General features: G+C 44.2%; 1 protein-coding gene across 1 annotated transcript; it reads right to left on the bottom strand.

Annotated features, from left to right (window-relative positions):
- Window positions 1–13,150: 13,150 nt before the first annotated feature.
- LOC311045786 (ATP-binding cassette sub-family F member 3-like) lies at window positions 13,151–15,406 on the bottom strand (the record flags this gene model as incomplete). Its single annotated transcript, XM_084057842.1, has 1 exon — window positions 13,151–15,406. Exon 1 carries the CDS (start codon window positions 15,284–15,286, stop codon window positions 13,151–13,153), a length of 2,136 nt encoding a protein of 711 aa, XP_083913968.1. The 5' UTR covers window positions 15,287–15,406.
- Window positions 15,407–15,914: the final 508 nt, after the last annotated feature.

Genomic DNA, 15,914 nt, shown 5'->3' on the forward strand with positions numbered 1-15,914 from the left:
CCCTGTTACAGTGCCACCAGGACGCCGCTTTTCAGATTTTTCATATTCCATCCTGATTGGCTAAAATGGCTTCCAAAGTCTGCAGGACTGCTCCGTTTGGACCAAAATGCCTCACATTATGAACACAGCATGCACTTTCCGTGCAACTTTGCACCCACATTCCCACTATGCCGAGGCAGAAATTCCACTTGAGATTTCTCTAATCAGCCTCATGGTGGCGCTATAACAGCCCGATGTGGAGAGTCAGTGAGAGCTGGATAAACAAGGTAAAATGTGTCAAAAGGAGTCTGTACGGCTGTCGATAAATGAACACATGACGTCGGTGGGAGAGGAGATATTGTGTCTTTTGGACAAACAGCAGCGTGGTGCTGATGTTTGTTGTGTGAAGCAGCTTAATGTCAGAGTGTTTGTGTTGGAGCGCCTCAGTGCGGCTGCAGAGTTCATGTGCAACCTCTTCCAGAGAGAGACAGAGACACTACAAACTCTGCTGGAGAAAAAAAAAACACTGCTGGGCATTGACTTTCATATGGACATTGATCTACACACTGCAGGTATATCTGCTACACACACAACATCAAACTACACACTACAGGTATGATGCAGCGTTTGCATTCCAGCCTGCATGCCAGCGTAGTTCCCATATGGTTTCAAGGTGGGCTAAACCATATGGACCCCATGTCAGCAATGTCAGCGGCATCCACTTCAGTCCCAACTGCGATGCCCATGCAGGCTATAAGTAGCTTCTACCTGGCCCTTAGGTGGGCCCCAACTAGCCATGTTTATGTGGGACCAAGGCGGGTCCTAACTGGGTTTGCCCATGCAGCCTTTAACTGGGTTCTACCTGGGCCCTAGGTCTACCCTAACCAACCAGAGTGCAGTGCCCATCGCTCCAATTGTTGTGACGTCAGGGCTCTCAATACTGCACATTGGTGGAGGAGGAGGGGCCGCAGGGCGACCGCACACATCGCTGAACCAATGGTAGCCCACGGATGTTTCCTCTGGGGATTTACAATCTGCCCCTCTATGCCACATATCATCCGCACTACAGGGTCTTCACTGACCGAGCCACGGCCCCACTGGCCCTCATGACGCTACGCCACTTATATGAGCTGCCAAGTGGCCGCGGGCGCTACGTGGGCGTGGCCGCGGGCTAGACGCGAGCTTCTAGTTTTCTCAATTTGTCAATATGTTTTGCGTGTGAATATTTTTCACAATTTGGGAATTCTCTGATCCTCCATATTTAGGGAAGGCCGACTTCATCAACATGATGTCAGAGATCCAAAGGGATCTTTGACATCTAGACATCTAGTCTTATTAATTTATAAAATAACTTAACTTAAAGTGTGTATTGTGTGTTGGTCTGAGTTCTTCCCTGCATCTTACACTTGTGTTTTCATAGGAGATGTGACAATGACCTGAACATTAAAATGGCATAAGAAAGATGACAACGGGTTGCCTAGCCAAGGCTGGCTGTGTAAGTTGAGGGTTGTAGCGATCAGGTCCCGAGGAAGCTGCGGCAGGAAATAGCATTTATACAACACACACTCAATAGAGTATTGAAGTCCTGGCATTACTCCATTATCCCCTGGGTCAGAAGTATTTTTTCTATTGAAAATACCATTGGGTTATCTTAGCGTCGCGTCATATAAGAACTGAGTTTGAAAGATAAACAAATCATTCCGCCGATTCTGTCAGGTACTGTATGTGACTCTGTGTCGTTTATGATATTGAGTTACATTTTGATAACGTCTGTGTTTGAAGACAATGTTTTTATTTTCTTACTCTTTGGGTAAATTAGTACTTAGCGGCATCTCAGAATCAGAATCAAACTTTATTGTCACATCACATTACAAGTAATATGGGTGAAATTCTTAATTGTACAAGCTCATTAATGCAGTTAAAAGATAGAGAGAGGTAGAAGTACAGTAAAGTGCATTTAAGAGAGTGGCTAATGTAAATAATAAGTTAAGGGAAAAATGTGTCTGTAAATGTGTCCTCTAGTGGCAGTGATGTCAGACTTCGGTTCTTTGTAGGCTCTGTCCATAATTGTAGTCCCAGGTTTCCATCAGGTTCCAGCAGGTTTGAGCTGATAGAGTAGGGACAGCGAGTGCATCTTCCGGCAGCGGAGCAGCGGGCTGCCGGCGGGGTTGCGGCAGGGGAGCGGCAGGATGCCGGCAGCGTATTTTATTACAAGGATTAGTAGGCTACAGTCCTACTGATTCCGCGCTGCCGCTCCTCCGCCGGCAGCTGCCGCTCCTCCACCGGCAGTTCCGCGGCAGCTTCCGCTGCCGGAAAATGCACTCGCTCCTTCTGTGATAGAGGCCCCTCAACATTTCCAATTTGGGATTTATTGAGGCAGAGGTAATGTGATAAAAGGGGGAAAACAGTTCCATTTCACTAGAGCAACCAAAGCTAGCTGCAGTCCCCCCCCCCCCCACACATGTAAAATGAAGGATCCTGATTGATGTAATAGATGGCAAATGACAAGTCACATTGTCTTGGCCTACAGAGACAGAGCATCTGTCATCTTCTTTTTCTCAGACATAGCTTTTAGCTGGCCATTGTCACTGTCTTGCCACTAGAGACATCATGACAAACTGGATGTTGTCAATATTGGCCTTCATCTCAATGACTGCAGTGGCACTTGTGAAAACAACAGAGGCTACTGTCACATAAATAGCATACTGTGGGTCTGATACTAGTAGCACTCATTAACTACTCCCTCGCCAGCTTGCTAATGCCCACTCCAGCCTTTCTACAGCACATTGTCCTCTCTCAGGGATGCCGGTGTTTCTGAATCCTCTCTTGAGCTGTGAGAGCTATGCATTTGAACTTAATTAAGTAGAGTACATACATATATATATATATATATGATGTTTTTTTGCATATTATTGTTTCCGCCAGGCCGAAGGCATGGCCGAGACTATGTTTTGCACCCTGTCCGAGTGTCCGTGTGTCCGTCCGTCTGTCCGTCCGTCTGTCCGTCCGTCCATCCATGTGTACGTGTGTACGTGTGTACGTCTGTGGACAGCTAATCTCCGGCACCGTTGGCTTGATCGCAGCGAAACTGTACACGCACACTCCCTGGATGCCAGAGCAGAACCTCTGCCCCAAATTCTTCACATGAGCCTGTTATAGCGCCACCAGGAGGACGATTTTTTAAAAACATTTTCTTTTACAGTACTCCTACAGATTTCGTCCAAACATCACACAAATCGGTACACAGTATCTCTATAGTCATTAAACAAAACAAGTTTTGCAGATTTTTTAAATTCCATCCTGATTGGCTAAGATTGAGTGCTCCGTTTTGAACAAAATGCCTCAAATCATGAACACAGCGTGCAATTTCCGTGAAAGTCTGCACGCACTTTCCCAGTAGGCAGAGGAAGATTTTTTTCAAACCAGCCTCATCGTGGCGCTATAACAGGCCGATTTGGGGTTTTACCTATAACTGCACCGATCTGTGTAAAACTTTGTATGCACAGTCCCTAGAGGTCAAGGAAAAACCTTTGCCCTGCATTTTTCACATCTGCCTTTTATAGCGCCACCAGGAGGCCAACTTATGTAAAACATTCTTTTGATATTACTCCTTCAGATTTTATCCAAATTTCTCACACATCGGTACACATGATCTCTATAGTCATGTGATCAAGACGGGTCTGTTTGATTTTTCATATTCCATCCTGAATGGCTAAGATTGACATCTAAAGTTTGCAGAAGTGGCCCGTTTTGAACAAAATGCCGTAAATCATGAACGCAGCGTCCGATTGCGTTGGAACTTTGCACGCACATTTGCACTACACTGAAGAACAAATGCCACCCTTTTAACATTTCCCTATTATAGCGCCACCAGCAGACCATTTTTTGTCCCACAATAACCTACCTGACCTGGAGACCTGTGCTCCGAGGAGCACTTTTTATAGTTTTATATTATTGGTTGTCTTTAAATGTCTTGATGAATTGAGTACACAGGACCTTAATGGAAACAAGCACTGAGGGCTTATCTGGGCAGTAGTGGCTTATCCAACGGGCTTGAGGTGCTGAAGCTCTGGGTTATCCTTTTAGCATTCTTTTGTATATATCTTTGTGCCTCCATGCCTTTTTCATTTGCAAACTGTTAATACAGTATTCAATCAATCAATCAAAATGTGTGTGTGCACCACTTGTAACCACTTGACCAGGTGCATGGGTTAAAGTGCAGTATATAAAGTCCCCAATGTAATACACCTGACAAATAACCATAATTACATGATGACCATTATTCTTTAACCACATGAAACCTGAGCATTCTCGAAAATAGGCAAACATTCAAGCTCACAATGCTTCACAATGCGACACATTGTGAGCTTGCATAAAGGCTATTATTGGCAAAGAGATTTGATGCAGAAGGAAAAAAGGAGAGGACTAAGTACGGACCAAATGCTGTTTAAGTATACATTGCAAAGACTCGAGACATTTTGTTTTGCCAAGAAAATAAAGGGACATACAAATTGTAACTAGCTCTCACAAGTAAGGAAAAACGGCAAAATACACAAACAAAAACAAAAACAAATGAGGAGGCGAGCTTCAAAATTTTAATCAGTATTCCTCCATTGAGCTTCAAAACAAGTTTTCAACTGTCTTCAAAGAGAGAATGCACATTTGTATTTATTTATTTATTTCAATGCAGTTTTATTTATTTATTTGGCATAACCATCCCCCTGGGTTTGTATTTTTTAGTTTGATGTGTGCATGCACGTCTACCTCCTCAATCAAAATCAAAGACATCCTATAGATTTCTCATGGTATGCCAAGAATAAGGAACTTCAAAGCAATCATATTAGAGGAATCAATTGGTTACAGAGATGGAACGGAACCAAGCTAAGGGAATGTAACTGATCTCATTAGCAATCTAGTGTTGTGGGGTCTTTTTTTCCTCTCCCTCCCTTCTTTCTTTCATTTATTTAACATTATGTTAATGACTATGGTGCTGACTAGATGAATGACTATGGTGCTGACTAGATGAATGACTATGGTGCTGACTATATTAATGCCTATGGTGCTGACTATGGTTAATGACTATGGTGCTGACTACAGTAAATTAATGACTGTGTTACTGACTATGGTGCTGACTGTGTTAATGAATATGGTGCTGACTATATTAATGAATATGGTGCTGCTGACTATGTTAATGACTATGGTGCTGACTATTAATGAATATGGTGCTGACTATATTAATAAGTAAGGTGCTGACTATATTAATGACTATGGTGCCGACTATGGTGCTGACTATATTAATATGGTGCTGGCTATACTAATGATGGTGCTGACTATGTTAATGAATATAGCGCTAATGAATAATGGTGCTGACTATATTAATGACTGTGGTGCTGACTAGGGTGAGAAGTATGTGGAGGATGCAATTTGCATGCAGATGTGAGGGAACTTAAATTTAATTGACTGCTTTTTTCAAATATTTTATTTAAAAAGAAATATCCTGGCATTGGTTCTCCAAGTGGGGTCCGGGGACCCCACTTTGGGGGGTTCCAGGGAATCCCCAGCGAAATATAACGTCACAATCATTTTAAGCATTTTATCCATTTATATGTTGGCTATAAATAAAAGATATACGAGCTTGTCAAATACATCAATTTGGGGGTCCTTGACACGAAAAAGATTGAGAAGCACTGTTCTATAGTGCTTCCTGGTGCTTCCCTGTCATCTATGGTGCTTCCTATGGTGCTTTGCTGCCTTCTATGGTGCTTCCTAAGGTGCTTCCCTGTCATCTGGTGCCATATAATAATATAATGCCAAATGTTTTGGTCATGATGTAACGCTACTGTGAGGTCACTTCCTTCAGTAAGCTTTCAAAATGGCCAGTAAGTAGCCCCCCCCCCCCCCCCCCCCCCCTCCATGGAGGTGGAAGGTGTTCATCAAGACTCTTCATTCAAGAGCGAGGTAAATCAAGTTATTAGCTTATATAAAAGCCTAACACAATCTTTCCTCTGACTATGGACTATGGACTATGGTCCAGTGACTGACCGTGTCAGAGAGGAGAGACAGTGGAGGAGAGACCCAGCCTGCAGATGAGCGGGGGCAGGAGAGGCTAGCTGCATCAGAGGGAGGGCGACACATCGCCCACCCTGGCCCATAGTCAGAGCAGCTGCGACTGATGAGACTCATTTGAGTAATCCTCGGTTATGGCTGGATAAATTGGCTGATTCTGACATGGTGAACCTGGTACGTGTTATGGCCAAGGGAGCACCTTTCATCACATAATGCAGATTGCAAAAGAAATGCCAAAAGATATAGATGGAAAGGCTTTCCCAAATTACCAGAACTATTCTAAATCTCCCAATGGCAGTGAGAAAATTGAGAGAATGGGTAATGCTTACTATGCCTTCTGCTCTCTTTTGAACAAGAGTAGAAGTCATGCAGCCACTCTGAATTCCATAGAGGGGGTGAAAATTGCAAATATCAAAAGATGAAAGCTTCATGGATTTTTTTTCAGAACATGGGAGAAATATCTACTGGAAAGGGAAGAACCTGCAGAATTATGTCCTAAAATGATCTGGAAATGAGAGCCAAGACACTCCATTTTGCTCTTTCTTCAAATTACACTTTTATTGCGCTCGGGTGGCGCAGTGATAAAGTATCTGCCCACCACTACGGAGGTTGTGGGTTCGAAATCCACGTGGTGCATCCGGAATTGTCGAGCGTTTATACCAACACAATGGGCCCGTGTTCGGGGAAGGGAAGCCGGGCAGGGAGGGTGTTTCTGCATGTATTCCTACGGGCTCGGGCGGCAGAAAGTGTTGAGCGGGAGGAGTAGAACAAAGGCTCTACGTCCTCCCGGTGGGGGCTCCACACTGGCAGGTCAGTACGATACAACAGCAGTGACTGTCTGACTGACAACACAGAAAATGTGCGTGTGGAGGAATTAGTTGGCATAACAACTGATGAAAAAACAACAACAAAAACAACACGCCTTTTGATAATTCTCTTACGGATTGTGTCCAAAAAATGTGATTAAGATTTTCCACTCCAACCCCACCTGGTGGAGACTTGCGAGTGTCTTAAAGACTGTAATGAGTGTAAGAAAATAGACAAACGTTACATAAAAATTTGGGACAAAAAAGAGAAGAATCATTGAGTGAACATGGAATATCAGTACGATAACGGACGGAAAAATGAAGGAAGTGGAATCCTGCATAATGAGTGGCCCATGGCCATGGGCCTCAATGTAGTCCAGGTATGCCCACAAATAGACACATTGTTTGGCTTTATCAGTCAACCACTACAAGCCATTCAGTGTGAGCCCTCACCGATGGGGAATACTTAGTCGTACGTTGGTGTCCCATGCCGAAAATAGCCAATCTACAAACTAACAGAGCTTGCAAATCTACTATTCTCCGCACAGAACACCCTCGTATGACGCAGTGTACATTATGCATTACAGAAGGTTTTGGGCTATTATCTGCACTGTTTGTCTGACACACAATGGAGTGTGCGCATAGAGGCAGTGTGCCCAGTGGCGAAGCATTTCCATTTTGTGATACATGCAGTACGTCCTTGCCACAACAGGTAACCTACTTTCAGTCCTTTAATGGAGTTGTACTCCTCGTGTTTAGGGTCAAGGTGTTACAGTAACAGTGCATACAGGATAGAAACCTTGTCATTCACTCCTCAACATCTCCCTTGCTGGGCAGAGGCTGCCAATGTGTGGATCATGGGACAGTTTTCATTCTGATGGTGGGCCATGGGCATTGAACCAAAGTTGGAAAGGAGACTTTAGATGAGTCAGAACATGAGATGTAGGAGAACCAGACACGCTATTCAGAAATAAAGTGTTTTATGTCAGCATAACATTGCCTCTCATGTTCACATCAATGAAGCAGTTATGCAACGACTTCTGTCTCTTATGGAAAAAGGACCAAAGGCCAAAGGACGACAACAGTGCATTGTGCACCAAGCTCTCTGGGAAATGTGAATAATGTCACAGATTTACTTAAAGACTAAATTCACCACTTAAATAAAATATACAGTGCAACTTTTGAAGATGACCTCAGACTTCTGGGGCTACGAAATGCCATTATACAGTATGGAACTAGGGAGCATTTATGGTGACCTGTGCATCCTGCTGTGCATTTCCCTGTCCCTACCTGTGACTGCCTGGAGGTGAGAGGGCCTTCAGGAAAATTAAGCCCATAAAAAAATATTTATTTCCCAGGAGAGGTTATACGGGTTGGCAATGCTCTCCGCAGAATGTCAACTTGCCCAGAAACTGGACTTTAAACATAAATTACTTTGTCATGACTAAAGTTCGGCACTTGACATTTAGGAGTTCAAGACTTAAAAATGCAGCACCAACAATAGGCTAGCCTAAGACACTGGAACTATAATGAGATTATTTGGATGCCGTTTTCTTGTGCAGTAAAAGGTTAGTACAGTGGGTTTCATTAATTTTGTAGCATCCCAGGCTATTAGTGGCTGGGAGAGACTTCCCAGCATGCCCCATGGCGCGTTCATATTATACTGTATTATTTTATTTTTTTAATCATTTGATTAAGCTACTGTTTGCTATGGGAATGCATTGGGTGGATAGATTAGTATCATGGTCAGTATCATGGTCAGTATCATGTCAGTATCATGTCAGTATCATGGTCAGTATCATGGTCAGTATCATGTCAGTGTCATGTCAGTATTATATCAGTATCGTGGTCAGTATCATGTCAGTGTCATGTCAGTATTATGTCAGTATCGTGGTCAGTATCATGGTCAGTGTCATGTCAGTATTATGTCAGTATCATGGTCAGTATCATGTCAGTATTATATCAGTATCGTGGTCAGTATCATGTCAGTATTATGTCAGTATTATGTCAGTATCGTGGTCAATATCATGGTCAGTGTCATGACAGTATTATGTCAGTATCATGGTCAGTATCATGTCAGTATCATGTCAGTATTATATCAGTATCGTGGTCAGTATCATGTCACTATTATGGTCAGTATCATGGTCAGTGTCATGTCAGTATTATGTCAGTATCATGGTCAGTATCATGGTCAGTGTCATGTCAGTATTATGTCAGTATCATGGTCTGTATCATGTCAGTGCCCGTGGGGAGGGGTGACCGCGACAGGACGTGCGGGGGGGAGAAACCGCGCGACAGGACATGCAATAACCCCAAGTTTACAACTACTTTCGCCTGCGCCCTTCATCGGGTATGGTCTAGTTAGAAATAACTAAGTAAGTACAACTATAGCAGGCTAGAACCGTCCCTGAGGGATGGACGTCCTGCTTGGCGAATTACGTCATCATCTCTGCCATTGGCACATTCTCCCTCTTATACACGGCCCTGGGTAGGCCACCCGGCCTGGCAAAGATATGCGCCCAGGCCCCTTTCTACAGTTTGTGTTAACACAATCTCATACCATGTGGTGAACATGCTGTTGCAGTGTTATCAAGTCAGACAGGCATTTTCATTGTTAATGAGAACCTAATGTGCTTGCAAAAATATCATATGTGCTGTATAATTCATCTTTGTAGATGTGAAGGGATTAATGCGTCTCCAACTCAAATGGCCATGACTCGCACGCTGTGGGGCCTTATGATGTCCAAGCGAAAAGTTTAGCCACATTTCATGGAGGATGACAAGGTTTTTGGTGAGGTAAATAATCAAATCCTTTTTATTTCGATCATCTTCACCAGTCTCCAATGTCTGGTTAGTCTCCAATGTCATGTTTCTACAGAGGATAGAAATTCTAACAGGAAGCTGGTATTTTGGTTTTGGTTGTGGTGGCAGCGAGTCATTAGTGTCAAAAGTATTTTATGGCTTTCTTCTGCATTTTACAGTGCCATGGCCCAGCAAAATTTCCCAAATGCAACAACATACAGATACAGTTAACCTTTGATCTTAAAATTAATGAAATACAACTTTTTCTTTATTGTATCCATTTGTAACTCAGACTGTACATAACCAAATGGACCCGTAGATATTTGTACACTCTGAGTTAAATCAACACTAAGTATTTTACTGTGTAGCCTACTGTATGTCTGGTCTGTCAGTTTAATGAGTATGTGTGTAAGATGTCAAATTATGGGTCTACTGTATGTGTGCATGTGGTGAAAGTCAAGCCATGACACACTAAACACTAACCACCAAACATATTCATGTCATGAAACCCCAAATGAATTTAGCATTGGTTCTCAAAGTGAGGTCCGGGACCCAGTCATTTTGACTATTCAATAATAGCAGATCTACAAGCTCATAGCGCTATGAGCTTGTAGATCTGCTATTTTAGAAAAATCGTGAAAATTTAATCTATAAACGGTATATCAAATCTTTGCTTCTGGGGGTCCCTGCACAAAATATTTTCAGATGGGGATCCACAGCCAAATGCATATTCTTTTGGCGATCCTTGACATGAAAACCATTGCCTTAAATTCTTTGAGTTCTACAATATTCCACCCCCATCCTGTTCTATGACTAAAGCAAACTACCATGGCCTCTGTTTAGCATTTGGCCTTCAAATTCAAAAGCTCAGCATGTGCTTTACAAAGGGGTAGGGAATAGGGATAGAATCTACATTGAGGTGTGCATAGGAATTGCACAAATTAATATTTGAATAACCCCAGAATAGATTTAAAAAAAAGAAAAGCTTTGTGTGTTTGCCCTAGCACTACCATTCTGTACCTGTTTCCAGTCTGTTTCAGGGTAATCGCCTCCCCTCTTAATTACTTATTAATTTAATGTTTTCATTTGCAGGACCCCTAAGCCACAGATCATGAATTGAATATATAATGACCTTAGAAAGGTAAGTGTAATTTTATAGGCAATATTTTGACTTTACATAAATAATGTATACTGAATTGCATATTAATGAATGCTAACATTAATATGCAAAGGAATGCAGCATTAGGCTACAGTATGTTTATTGCTTCACCTTTTTTATTGAAAGGAAAAACTAAAGTCTATTGAGCAGTAATTTATATTAGGTTCCTATATTAGGTTTCTTCCTTGGCCTACAAGGAGTGTGTCACGTTGCGTGCACGCACGCACGCACGCACGCATGCACACACACGTTGCTTTTAGACAGACTCATGGGAGCGAAAACATAATCCCCACCCATGGGCGTTCCGGCCTGGCGGAGATTTAAAAAATAAAATGCTTAAGTTATTGGTCATTTAGACAAATGTGACTTTCTTCAGCTTGAGATGGAGGTGTTAACATGTTAGCACACGTTACATCACATCTTTAGACTGTATCACAAATACATTAATTTCTATAAAGCATTTCTATTAACTAAACTTTGAATGTGAGACTGGATTGGACCAAAAAGCAAACCAATCACCTACTGAACTCCATGATATCTTTAAAAGTCTCTCGAAATATGTTTATGGAGATTGGCTCAATGAGAACATACTGGGCTTAAAGGGGACAACAGTGATTTCCCTACAGGCCGTGGTAGCTCTATAGATGCTGTTTGGAGGATTGGAGGGTTGGTAGATAGAAGTACAAAACAAGCCGGAGATATGGCTCCCGTGAGGACTAATTGCAAGGTCATACTGTTCTTACTGCAAATAAACAATTCACCTAATTTGCATCTGAATATGCATCAAATCATGTGGATCTCGGGATCCACATGGGAACAGCGTGCCTCCAATGTAGATCTTGGACTTCATGTGGCCAGCCTGTGATGTCATAACCTGACTCCGCCAGATGGAAGAATCTTGCTTCACACACTTGTTTCACAGCCTACTTCCTTAGTACTCTGCTTTGTGAGTGTATAGCTAGACTATTGAGAACGTCAGCCCTAGTCTGGGCTTCAGTATACACGCACTCTTCCCATTCCCTTGACCGCTACTGTGATTGATTGGAACAAGTGGGACCACACTACAACCGTGCATGTTGATGTTGCCTAATATGGTCTAAAGGTTGTGGTCCAGTCGTTGTCGTCTCGGTCCAGCAAACCCTGGCTTAACCACCTGAATATCTGTTTATTAATTTCCTTATTATTTTGTGATTTATTGTTTTGGGGTTTATTTGGTTTATTTTGTATTACCGGGCACATAGGCCTATACCTGACCCTTCCTTCACCACTGTCAATTAGAAAAGTGGGTAATATTTCTCTACTGGATATTAATTACTGTTTCTATTGCAGGCCTGGTTCTGGGGATCCATTCCAGGTTGGGACCAGGTGACGGCCGCCCAGTGGTTCTGGTAACCCCCCCCCCTCTTTCTGTTGTGTTTGATATTATTGATTTAGTTTATTGTCTCCGCCAGGCCGGAGGCATGGCGAGAGAGTATGTTTTACCCCCTGTTTGTCAGTCCGTCCGTCCTTCTGTCTGCGACCAGCTAATCTCCGCCAACGTTGGCCCGGTTGCTGTGAAACTGCGCGCACACACACTCCCTGGATGCCACAGCAGAACCTCTGCCCCACATTTTTCAGATCAGCCTGTCATAGCGCCACCATGAGGCCGACTTTTGCTAAACACATTTTTGGATATTACTCCTACAGATTTTGTCCAAAAAACACGCAAATCGGTACACAGTATCTCTATGGTCATGTGATCAACACGGATCTGTCCGATTTTCCAGATTCCATCCTAATTGGCTAAGATTGGTTCCCAAAGTTTGCAGGATTGGTCCGTTTTGAACAAAATGCTTCAAATCATGAACGCGGCTTGCGATTTCCGTGAAATTTCACACGCACATTCCCACTAGGCCGAGGATAAAATGCCACTTGAAAGTTTTAAAATCAGCCTCATGGTGGTGCTATAACAGGCCAATTGCGTTTTTAAATGCGTTTTTAACAATAACTGCACCGATCTGTGTAAAACTTTGCACGCACACTTCCTAGAGGCAAAGGAAAAACATCTGCCCTGCATTTTTCCCCATTTGCCTTTTATAGCGCCACCAGGAGGCCGACTTATGTAAAACAATTTTTTTTGATATTAAGCCTTCAGATTTTATCCAAATTTCACGCAAATCATATGATCTCTATAGGCGGAGACCTGTGCTCTAGTTTTGTTTGGTTTGCAGTGATTTATTGAGGTGCCACTACCCTGGGCGGTCGGCCTGTCCTGTCAGGCTGGCTGTGCTGATTGACCTGGTCGCGGGGCACGCTGATTGGCTGTTAAGGCTAATCAGTATCATGACCATGAGACTAATCACAGGTAGCCCTCCTTGCGGAACTGTTCGTGCAGGATGTCGCGGTATTCGTCGAAACCACCTTCGATTCGTCTCACTTTGCCGCTCTCGCAGACCCACAGCTCCTGACACACCATGCAAATCAGACGCTCGTCATGGGACACCAGAACCACGCCCCCCTTGAACTTGTTGAGAGCTTTGGCCAGAGCCTCAATGGTTTCCATGTCCAGATGGTTGGTGGGCTCATCTAGAATGTAGAAGTTTGGACAGGGCATGGTCATCTGAGCAAAGGCCACTCTGCTCTTCTGTCCTCCAGACAGGGAGGCAACGGGTCGCATGGCCAACTCCCCCGTTATGCCATAACCTCCTAACTGATGCCTGTACTCCTCCTCGTTTCTGCCAGGGAACTTGTTGAGGAGTAGTTCTATAGAGCAGACGTTCAGATCCAGCTGGTCTACGTGATGCTGACTGAAATAACCGATCTTCAGATTCCTGTGAGAATGTCTAATCCCGTTAACTGGTGTGAGTTCTCCCATCAACAGCTTGAGGACGGTGGTTTTACCTGCACCATTCTCCCCAACTATACATATGCGCGATTCGAGGTCGGCGGAGACGTTGAGTCCTTGGAACATTCTGACTTCAGGATTGTAATAAAACTCCACCTCGTCCAACTGCAGGATGGGAGGAGACAGCTTCTCAAAGTTATCTGGAAACCTTAAAGTCACTTCGGTTTCCTTCTCAAGAGGTTTGAGTTCAGGCAGTCGCTCCAGCAGTTTGAGTTTACTCTGAACCTGAGCTGCTCTGTTGGCGTTGTACCGGAACCTGTCGATGAACATTTGTATGTGTTCTCTGTATTGAACCTGAGCTTCGTACTCTCTGTGTTGGTTCTTCAGTCGGTCCTCTTTGGTCTTAACAAAGTTCTCGTAGTTGCCGCGGTAACTGTCCAGTCGCTGGGAGTGCAAGTGTACGATGTCCGTCACCACGGCGTTGAGGAAGTTACGGTCGTGAGACACGACCAGGATGGTCTTCTGCCATGTCTGTAAATAGTTCTCTAACCACAGAATGGCTCTGACATCCAACATGTTGGTAGGCTCATCAAGTAACAGGAGATCAGGTCGTGCAAACAGAGCTCTGGCCAACGCTAACCTCATCCTCCAGCCTCCAGAAAACTCCTTGGTGGTTTGCTGTTGCATCTTGGGAGAAAAGCCCAGACCCGCCAGGACAATTGACGCTCTGGCAGGAGCCTTATCTGCTTCTATTTCCTCCAGCTTGGAATAAACCTCAGTCAGTCGAACGCTCTCCGTCCCTTCTGCACTTCCGTTGGCGATGCGAGCGTTCAGTTGCTTCTCTTCGTTCAGTAGCCCCTCCCTCAGCATGTCGCTCTCCAGCACGCTGTTCAGCGCCTGCGTATCATCCCCGGCAACCTCCTGCTCCACGTGCAGGATGGAGATATGGGCGGGGACACGCAGGCTGCGATTGGCCAGCATCTTCAGCAGGGTCGTCTTACCCAGCCCGTTCCGACCTATAAGACCGTAGCGCCGGCCCAATGCCAGGCTAATCTCTGCCCCTTGCAGGAGGGACCTCTCGCCAAAGGAAACATCAAAGTTCTCGATGCGGATGTCATAGCTATTATTCTTCCCCAATTTGTCGACTCGGGTGTCCTTCTTGTTGCTGGCCTGACTAGCTGACGCCTCCTCCAAAACCAGAGGGGTGGATGGCTTTGATGAATCTTTCTCATTTCTCCTCTCATGTTTGGCTTTCAGTTTGGCCTCTGCTTTCCCCAACTTCTTTGCATCCACTGTCGTATTCTGACCCCTCTTCACCATCCAGATACCTTGGACATCTTGATCTGCTGACACGTCTGGAGTAGAAATCTGGGACAGCTGGACTGGTGTGTCCAGCTTGACCTGGTGGTGAGATCTGTCACTGCAGGTCAGTTTAAGCGTGTCGAACATCTGGAAACAGATGTCTCTGATGTCATCTTCGTTCTTGTTGTCAGAGGACGATCCATGTAGGACTCCACCAACCGCATCGAATAGGTCCTCCCCATCCTCAAAGTCAGCGCCCCCACTTCCCAACACACCTGTGATATAGTCGGACACTTCGATGTCAATGTGAGGGAATTCTCTCTTCAGGATCTCCACGTAAGTCGCCATGATACACCGGCCTCACTCACTGACCGAGGGGACAGGCGCTACGACGCGCAGGCGCCAACATGCAACAGTCCTGTGGAGGCTGTATTGTTTTGAGTCAGGTTAGTGATGTCAGTTACATGATGTATATTCATAATATCCCACATTTGGGCACGGTTTCAGCCTAATCAGAAACTATTGACTTAACGTTTCAAAATGTTCAAAAAACTATAAAACATACAGTATGTGAAAAGAAACACGATTTGTCCCTGAATATGTTTCTCAAATGTAGTAGCTCTTATACTTTTTAAAATACTGTATGTACATGCAAAAACAAATATTAGCCTTTAAGTCATTGGAGGTTGGTTTGGGTTGAAACTTATGCTCAAATATGGAGATGTGACATCATGACACTGGCGCCTGACCAATGGAGCCAAGGAGAGCACATTCTCTCAGCTTGATATTTGTTGCCCAGTAACATGATGCACTATTTCAGCTTGGCCTCACTCACAATAGCAATCAGGAGGTTTTACAACCATTTTCCAGGGCACATTGACCTGATCTGATCTCCTCAACCAACGGACGCGCTCATTCTCTCTCTCTCTCTCTCTCTCTCTCTCTCTCTCTCTCTCTCGCACGGACGCATGGACGC

This window comes from Gymnoscopelus microlampas (genome assembly GCF_963454915.1).
Source record: "Gymnoscopelus microlampas genome assembly, chromosome: 5".
NCBI classification, from domain to species: Eukaryota; Metazoa; Chordata; class Actinopteri; order Myctophiformes; family Myctophidae; genus Gymnoscopelus; species Gymnoscopelus microlampas.